General features: G+C 35.3%; 1 protein-coding gene across 1 annotated transcript; it reads left to right on the top strand.

The window, feature by feature from the left end:
• Positions 1–295: 295 nt before the first annotated feature.
• On the top strand, positions 296–2,470 carry LOC145637086 (uncharacterized). The gene has a single exon (XM_081688596.1). The coding sequence runs from the start codon at positions 296–298 to the stop codon at positions 2,468–2,470; it is 2,175 nt and encodes a 724-aa protein (XP_081544722.1).
• Positions 2,471–9,236: the final 6,766 nt, after the last annotated feature.

The following is a 9,236-nucleotide window of genomic DNA, read 5'->3' as shown; positions in this document are numbered from 1 at the left end:
CATATGTTGATAGCCGATTATCTACATTGTGTGCTTGGAGAACTATAGGGAAATGCTGCCGGATTTTCTTTAGAACCAAACTTTACAAGTAGTTATTAGTGAGATAGGACATTCAAGAATGGGTTAGGTTGGAGTGATAAGGACCTTATTGGATCATCCGGAGTTGCATTTACATGATATAAACTTTGAATGAAAATGTTTGATGCCTTATATTCTTGTTTATGGTTAAGGAGCTATATATGTTACAAAACATACACATTATCTTAAAATTAATTTTGTTATTCAGTGGTTGAAAATGGATCGAAGTTGGATGTATGGTAAACAAAATTGTACAAGTTTTTTACGAGGAATTGAAGAGTTTAGCACTGTTGCCTTAAAACACCAAACAGAGAATAAATCAAAGATTATTCTTTGTCCTTGTTGTGACTGTAATAATTTGAGGGGATATCGTGATATAGTTGATATTAAAGATCATCTAATTCGTCGTGGGTTTAAAGAAAACTACACGAGGTGGACATGGCATGGTGAGAGCATATATATTGAGGCAAGTTCTAGTTATTGTCCAAGAGAAGATGAGAATCATTGTGATGATGATAATGAACACCAAGGTGAGGATATCGATACAGCTGATGATATTGGTGTTGAAAGTGAGAGTGAAGTGGAGAAGGACAGGATAGATGAAATGATGCATGATGTTGAAGACCATTTCACAGAGTGTCCCCAGACATATGATAGTATTTTGAGAGCTGCTGAAACCCCGTTATATCCTGGTTGTACAAAGTTCACTAAACTTGGTGCTATTATGAAGTTATTCAACTTAAAGGCGAGCAATTGTTGGACCGACAAGGGTTTTACGCAGTTGTTAGAAGCCTTAGTAGAAATGTTTCCCTACGGGAATGAACTTCCAAACTCCACCTATGAGGCCAAGAAACTTATGTGCCCCTTGGGTATGGAGTATGAAAAGATACATGCTTGTCCCAATGACTGTGTGTTGTATCGAAATGAGTATGCTGATTTGCATGAGTGTCCAAGGTGTGGAGTTTCTCGTTACAAGATGAATGATACTGGTGAGATGTGTAAGAAAGGGTCTCCGGCTAAGGTATTATGGTATCTTCCAATTATACCGAGATTTAGGAGACTCTTCTCGGATGAAAAAACTGCAAAATTATTGAGGTGGCATGCTGATGGGAGGAAGAAAGATGGGTTAATGAGGCATCCTGCTGATTCCCCGCAATGGAGGAACATTGATCGAAAGTTCAAGGACTTTGGTGAAGAAGATCGAAATCTTAGGCTTGGTCTTAGTACAGATGGAATGAACCCATTTGGGACACTAAGTACCCAATATAGCACTTGGCCGGTTCTTCTAACTATCTACAATTTGCCTCCTTGGTTATGCATGAAGTCTAGATACATTATGTTGTCCCTTCTAATATCTGGGCCTAAACAACCTGGAAATGACATTGATGTGTATCTAGCGCCTCTCATTGAAGATTTGAAATTTTTGTGGAATGAAGGTGTCCAAATGTTTGATGCATATAGTAAAACCAATTTCACTTTACGTGCCATGATTTTTTGTACGATAAATGACTTCCCAGCTTATGGGAATTTGTCGGGGTACACTGTGAAGGGAACAACTCCTTGCCCCATTTGTGAAGATGATTTGGAGGCATTGCGCCTAGACAATTGTGGCAAGCATGTATACATGGATAATCGAAGACAACTTCCAGAAGACCACCCTTTTCGATTCAATAAGGATGCTTTTAATGGAAAAGTGGAGTTGAGAGAAGCTCGTGGCCCTTTACGTGCAAGTGAGGTTTATCAGCGGGTCAAAGACATTGAGAATGAGTTTGGTAAGCCTTACAAAAGCAAATCAACTGGGGGTTACAAGAAGAAGTCTGAGCTGTGGTCTCTTCCATATTGGAGACATTTGGAAGTTTGGCATTGTCTAGATGTAATGCATATTGAGATAAATGTCTGTGATGCCATTGTTGGAACTTTATTAAATATGCCAGGAAAGACAAAGGATGGAGTTAAAGTAATAAAAGACATGGCTTCTATGGGTCGTTCAGATTTGGCACCCGAATCTCGAGGAAAACGCTGGTATCTTCCCCCAGCTTGCTTTACCTTGTCTAAAAAGGAAAAAACTAGCTTCTGTGAGTCATTGCATGGTTTAAAGGTCCCGGCTGGATTTTCTTCTAATTTTTGTAGACTTGTGTCAATGTCTGACTTGAAATTGGGTGGCATGAAATCTCATGATTGTCATGTCTTTATGCAACAATTATTACCAGTTTCCATTCGAGGAATTTTTCCACCTCAAGTGAGGTATACGATTACAAGATTATGTGTCTTTTTTAACACTATCTGTAGCAAGGTCATAAATCCAAGTATTTTAGATGACTTGCAAGCAGATGTACTTGAGACAATGTGTCGATTTGAAATGTATATTTTCCCCCATCTTTTTTTGACGTGATGCCTCATTTGGTTATTCATCTTGTACGTGAAATTAAACTTTGTGGACCAGTGTGTATGAGATACATGTATCCTTTTGAACGAGAAATGGGTGACTTAAAGGGAAAAGTCATGAATCCGGCCAAACCTGAAGCTAGTATTGTACAACGAACAGTTGCTGAGGAAGTGGCAGCATGGGTTGCTCAATATCTTGCACGTTCACAGAAAATTGGATTGCCAAAGTCTCGACGCGATGGGAGGCTTGGAGGTCAAGGTACTATTGGCAGGAAAAGGATATCCATGGGCTTTGAAATGAAAAATAAGGCCGAGCTTTTTGTGTTGCAAAATCTTAGTGAGGTTCATCCTTACTTGGATGAGCACATGCTTTTTCTTAAAAATAAATATCCTTCCAAAAGTGATCTTCAGCTGATAAAGGAGCATAATTGTTCATTCGTTACATGGTTCAAGGAACGAGTGATGTCCCAACTATCCACCACACCTAACGATATATCTGACACATTGAGATGGTTGGCATATGGTGCTAAATGTCAAGTCATGTCATATGAGGGATACGACATCAATGGGTATTCTTTTTACACTAGCCGACAAGATGACAAGTCAACAATGAAAAACAGTGGTGTTAAAGTAGTAGGTTTGTCATCTGAGTATGTTAGTGCACATGATAAAACACTTGTGGATAAGAAGAAATTTTATTATGGAATCATTGAAGAAATAATAGAGCTGGATTATGTTGATTTCAAGATTCCTCTATTTCGATGTAAGTGGGCTGATAGTAGCCGTGGTGTAAAAAAAGATGAACAAGGGAACTTGACCCTTGTAAATCTTGGTCGGCGAGGGCATCTAGCTGATCCATTTATATTAGCTTCACAAGCAAAACAAGTTTTTTACATGGCTGACCAGCTGATTGTAAGTGGTCAGTTGTTTTAGAAGGTAAAAGAAGGATACTTGGCATTGAAGATGTGGTGGACGAGGAAGAATATGATGAGAAATTTAATGAGTCACCACCTTCCGTTTGGAGCATCCCTCCAATAGTCGATGATTTTGACACAACGTTGAAACGAAAAGATCATAATGAAGGATTTTATGTCGCAAAAGAGAAGAATGAAGTAGGTATGAATTTTGTGATTTTTTTTCCAATATGTGTTAGTAATTGCATAAATTGCTTATTATTGTTAATTGTACAAGTTTATAATTTAAAAATGATACAAATCGATGTCTTAATTTATTTATGTCTTTTTTTTTCAGGTAAGTAATAATGGAGGATGAGGATATGCATAATCGTTCCATGTCTTTGCAAGGTGAGGAAGATGAGCCACACAATCAATCACAATCAGAGCAACAAACAACCGACTCTCAGAAGAAGAAAAAGCAGTCAAGAGGCCCTTCAAAGGGCCTGAAATCCATGCCTGGGGTTCCTAGAGTGCTTGAATGGGATGAATTGTGTCGACCCATTGGAAAGTGGGCAAAAGCATAAAAAATTCATGTTGGTGAAATAAGTCGTGCAAAGGTGTCTATATTTTATAAAGATTGGAATCAAGTTCCACAAGGAATAAAAGACACTTTGTGGGAAGATGTTAAGGTAATATTCACTATTATATGTTAAATGTTATACTATTATATGATCATTTTGACATTATTTGAATATGATGAAAACAATTTATTTGAATATGATGAAATTATTTACTAACTTTTTTTATTTTTTTAATTTTTTTTATAGAGAGAGTTTCAAATCGAAGAAGATGAAGACAAGAAAAAAAAGGTCCTACGCACTTGTGATAAAACTTGGAGAGATTTTAAAACAAAATTGGTCAGTGGTTGGATCACATGTACCAGGAATATGCCGAAGGAGAAAAGAATTTCGTATGTAATATATGATTTCATATCTGAGGATATGTGGAAAACATTTGTGGAGGAGCATAGTACAGATGATTTTAAGGTTTGTGTGTATTAATATCAATGATCATGCGGGTTATTAATACTTTGTTAACGGATTCTTATGTACTAATCTTCATTTATGCTCGTGAAAATAGGAAATCAGTGAGAAGGCAAGACAAAGCCAGTCTTTCAACGAATACCCTCACCATTTAGGAGTCAAATCATATGGTGAAATGAATATTGTATGGCGTAGAAAAGGGTATATTCCCACGGCATCTTCAGCATCCAGTACTTCATCTTGTTCTTCGGTTGTGTCTAGTTTGCCGGATAGGACATATGCTTGGCTTCTAGCAAGATCAATAGAATATGATAAGGGAAATCCTTATTTGCCGGATGAGAAAACAAGAGAGGTGAAAGAATCCATTGTAAGTATGAAATAAGTCTTTATTTCAATTTTGAATATATTTTGTTAAGTTTATGTATTGAAACCAAAGTTTTCTAACTTGAAGTCATTGTGTAGCAGGATAATTGGAGAAACCAACAAGCTGAAGGAAAATTTGTTCCTAATAGGCATTTGGCAGTGGAATTGGCATTAAAGCTGTATGGGGATTCAGAGAGAGGCATAGTGGCCGACGGGGTAGGGAATTCGGAGATGATGAGCTGGAAGAATTAGAGGCAAGAGTAGCCCGGAGGGTACGAGAGGAGACTATGCAGGAGATGGATTCTAAAATGGATTCCATGGTTCAAGAGAAGTTTATGTTATTTGCTAAACAGATTGGTATTCAAATTCCAACTGAATTGATGGAAATGAATAACATAGGCCGGACGACTCAACAAAATCCTAGTAGTTGCCAATCAGTGGGTGATGATCCATTTGCAAACATACAGGTATCCAAAATTTTGTTATTTTATATTTTTTATCTTTTTTTTAATGATTTATGACTGCGACATACTTTTAACTTTGTAACTCAGTTTTCTATATTTTTTAATTATGATTTTTTCTATCTTTGTAAGGAACCGGTTCCTTGTCGGCTATCATTGTTGAAAAATGACTCTGAGAAAGTCATTGTCACTGAAGGTACATATCATCCGGAGTTAATCCTTGATCATCATAGTAACCTCCTTCCGGATCACGTGAGGGTGAGTGTTGATGATTTTTTTTACGAGTTCAAAGAATTCTCGGTTCCAGTTCCTTCTTCAGTCATCAAGAAACTTAAGCATGCTCACGGTACATTTACCCAATGGCCGAAAGACTTGGTTTCACTCATGCATGACAAGGTAAATTATTTTTGTAACAATTTACATATAGTTTGCCATACAAAATATAGCAAATTGTTGAATAGATTTGCTTTACTATTGATTAGGAATTCATATCAAATAAGAACAATGGTAACAACAAAGAGGCCAAAGAAAACATGTAAGACAAACTGAAAGTAGTTGAAAGTGGTCACGAAACAAAAGAGTCCAACACCAATCCAAAAAAAGTTTTTCTTATGGATTATGCTTTGGAAAACTTGTCTCAGAAGTGTGGGTCTTTGAATAGTTTGTTATCTTCATTACCCGAAGGCGAACCTATTAAGGTAAAGGCTGATGCTTGGACCTTTAGTTATGAAGACAGTAAGGACATCATTATCAAACGTGAAGATGTCAATCAACTTCTCACAGGAGCTTGGCTGAATATTTCAGTTTTGCAAGTTTTTATGATGTAAGATATTCAAATTTCACTCTTCCCATATATACTTATTTATTACCATTTTTAATGTTATTACATGATATATATGTAGGGCCTTGAGTGACTTACTCGATACGGAGGAAGTGGCTTCCATTGGATTCATGTGTCCGGAAATGATTTCAGAAACCTATTTGCATAGTGATGCTGATCGTATCCTACTATACATGACACATGTGATGGAAAAACAAAAATCTAAGCAGTTCGATCATCTTATGCCCATACCATGAAAAGTATAAACTTTGAACTTGTATTTATTTGAACTTTGCAAATTGTTGATATTATTTTACTCTTTTACAAATGCGTGTCTAATTTATTATGTAGGAATCATTGGGTTCTTTTGGTCTATTGCATGGCTAAGCATGAAGTCATCATCTTTGATTCTTTGAGGCAGAAGCGAAATTTAGCAATTAAGTTTGCAATGACAAAGTAAGTCTAGTTTGTTATTAATGTCATGATTTTATGTGTGTAAGGGTAATATATATGTTATTTGTTTCAAATGTGTAGTGCTTTTCGAAGTTTTAAAGCATTAAGTGGACAATCTAGGGGAAGTAAATTGACATGGCATTTGGGATAGGTTACCTTAATTTCTTACCCTAACTTTTAGTTTCTTAATAATTTAAGTATAGCAATTTAATTCAACTTATAAATATATTACATGTAGTGTCCTCAACAATTGGGTGGACGTGAGTGTGGCTACTACGTCATGCGTTATATGTACGAAATACTTGAACATCACCATAGCAGTGAGGATCTTATTCAGGTATGAGTTGTCAAATATTTCATTTTTGTTTGATAAATACAATTTGATGTTAGCTACAATCTTGAATTAAAACTTTCCTCTTGTATATTTTTTGTGTTGATAGGATTTTTCAAGAACTACACCGTACACCGAGGAGGAGATAAATGAGATTCGAGATATTTGGGCAGAGTATTTTATATGTAATGTTGAACTTTAGATTTACACTTAGCGCATGTTGGACTCTTGTTTTGGATTATAGGCTTGAAATGAATGAATTTGGTTAATTGGTATTGGGATGATGAGTATAATGTCTATGATATTGAGATGTAAATTATTGGACAGGTTGTTAATATAATGCTGTCATTCCCAATTTTATGGGTAGGCCAAATTACAAAGGAGACTCTGCCGAAATTTACATTTGCATTATTCAATAATATTGCATTTTAATTTCAATTATATTAGCGTTAGCATATTACTTTATACCACTAGTAAGGAAAACAGGTACTACAAACATATACAAGGCAATTATTATAATTAAAAAAAAAACAAAATTCACCTCATTTGCGTCACTCATTAAACAAACAAGTGACGCAAATACAACAATTTTGTATTGTCTACTCAGTCATTTGTGTCACTCCTATATAAACAAGTGACGCAAATAACAAATAAGAAGTTTATCAGAAGAGTCATTTGCGTCGCTCTTTTATAAAGGAGTGACGCAAATAACAAAAAAGAAGTTTATCAGAAGAGTCATTTGCGTCGCTCCTTTATAAAGGAGTGACGCAAATAAGAGTCATTTGCGTCGCTCCTTTATAAAGGAGTGACGCAAATAACAAAAAACAAGCTTATCAGAAGAGTCATTTGCGTCGCTCCTTTATATAAAGGAGCGACGCAAATGACTCTTATTTGCGTCGCGCCTAGGAGCGACGCAAATGACTTTAGCAGTTGCGTCGCTCATAGAAGCGACGCAAATACACTATAAATGAGCGACGCAAATGAGCCTTTTTCTACTAGTGGTTCATTGCCTTCGCCCTATACGTGAAAGGTTTAATTTCTGAGGGTTTGGTCCCAAATCTCTCTTTCAATTATTTAATTTAATTGTTTTGATTATTATTTTCCTTGAAGTTACTAACGTGTGTATTTTGTTATTAGAAGAGGTACGAGGCATCAAAGTAAGTACTTTAATGGTTTTAATTGATGTTATGATGTAGAAATCATGTTTATATTGTTATTATGATATTCCTAGTATCATGACTAGGGTAATTTTAATATTAAATATGATTGTTACGATGTCTTTTATTCTCTTCCTAATATTTATAATTGTTAGTACCATGTTAGGGTTAAAGATTTGATTTTTATTGCTTAGTGACATGCTAGGGTTTGTTATTAATCTTGTTAGTATCATGCCTAGGATCTTGCTATTATTATGCTTTAATATTAACATGAACATGATTATGATTATAATTGTTATGATTTATCATGATTATTTTATTTATGATATTATTATTATTATGATTATTATAATTATTATTCATGATATTGATTATTTATTATGTTGCTTGATATTTATTGTTATTGCTTGATCACGCCTTTTTATGCATGTTTAAAGGGAATCTGTACTTGTAATCACGCTTAATAAGATATTTAATAATCTTGTTAGGGTTAATTTGATTATATTTTCAAGTGATCGCCAATAATAGATTTATTTGTGCATTATATTCAACCAACATAGATAAACAGGTTTAGGGTTAACCCTATTGATTGTATGTTAGTCAGAAAGCGCACATGAATACGATTAGAATAAAGTAGAGGCCTATTATTAGGGCAGGTTCAATCTCTTTTAGGTTGGATTTGTACCTTCATCCCCGAACCCTTATTTGGTTTAAGACCTTAGTTGACGATCTCTTGGATCGTTAAGGGGTGTAACCTTCACCCTGTGAACAGTTTACAAGTTCCTAAAACTTGCTGGCGACTCTTTTGCTCTATCTTCTTCCCTTTTGGACGCCACCGTACTTTAGTGTATGATCACAGTGGGGTTCAAGCTAAGGGGGTTAATGCTTGAAATTTATTCCCTACAGTAACCCATTACAGCAAGTCATTGACTTGGTGTTGATCGGTTGGGTCTATTGGAAGCAAAGTCATGTAATAGTTAGGATTATTAAAAAATAAATCTTAGTTGGGATTATTAGAAATGAATCGACAATAGTTGGGATTATTAAAGTGTATTTTTGCTATTATAAATTAGTCAAAAGTAATACAATACTAAGTAGAGCTGGCAAAAACTGACACGACACACACTGGACACGAAAAAATTAGGTTAGCTAGTGTCAACTATCAAGGATTTTTGACTCGTTTTATTAAACATATCAATACGACATGTTTAATTAAATTGGTCAGATTAGTGTTTAGAATTCCAACACA

Source organism: Chenopodium album, chromosome 6 (genome assembly GCF_948465745.1).
Source record: "Chenopodium album chromosome 6, dcCheAlbu1.1, whole genome shotgun sequence".
Taxonomy (NCBI): Eukaryota; Viridiplantae; Streptophyta; class Magnoliopsida; order Caryophyllales; family Amaranthaceae; genus Chenopodium; species Chenopodium album.
Note: the sequence above shows the minus strand (reverse complement) of the source record. Positions and strands in the feature narration are given on the sequence as shown.

Coding starts and splice junctions, on each gene's coding strand:
- LOC145637086 (XM_081688596.1), top strand. CDS start 296: ATGGATCGAAGTTGGATGTATGGTAAACAAAATTGTACAAGTTTTTTA.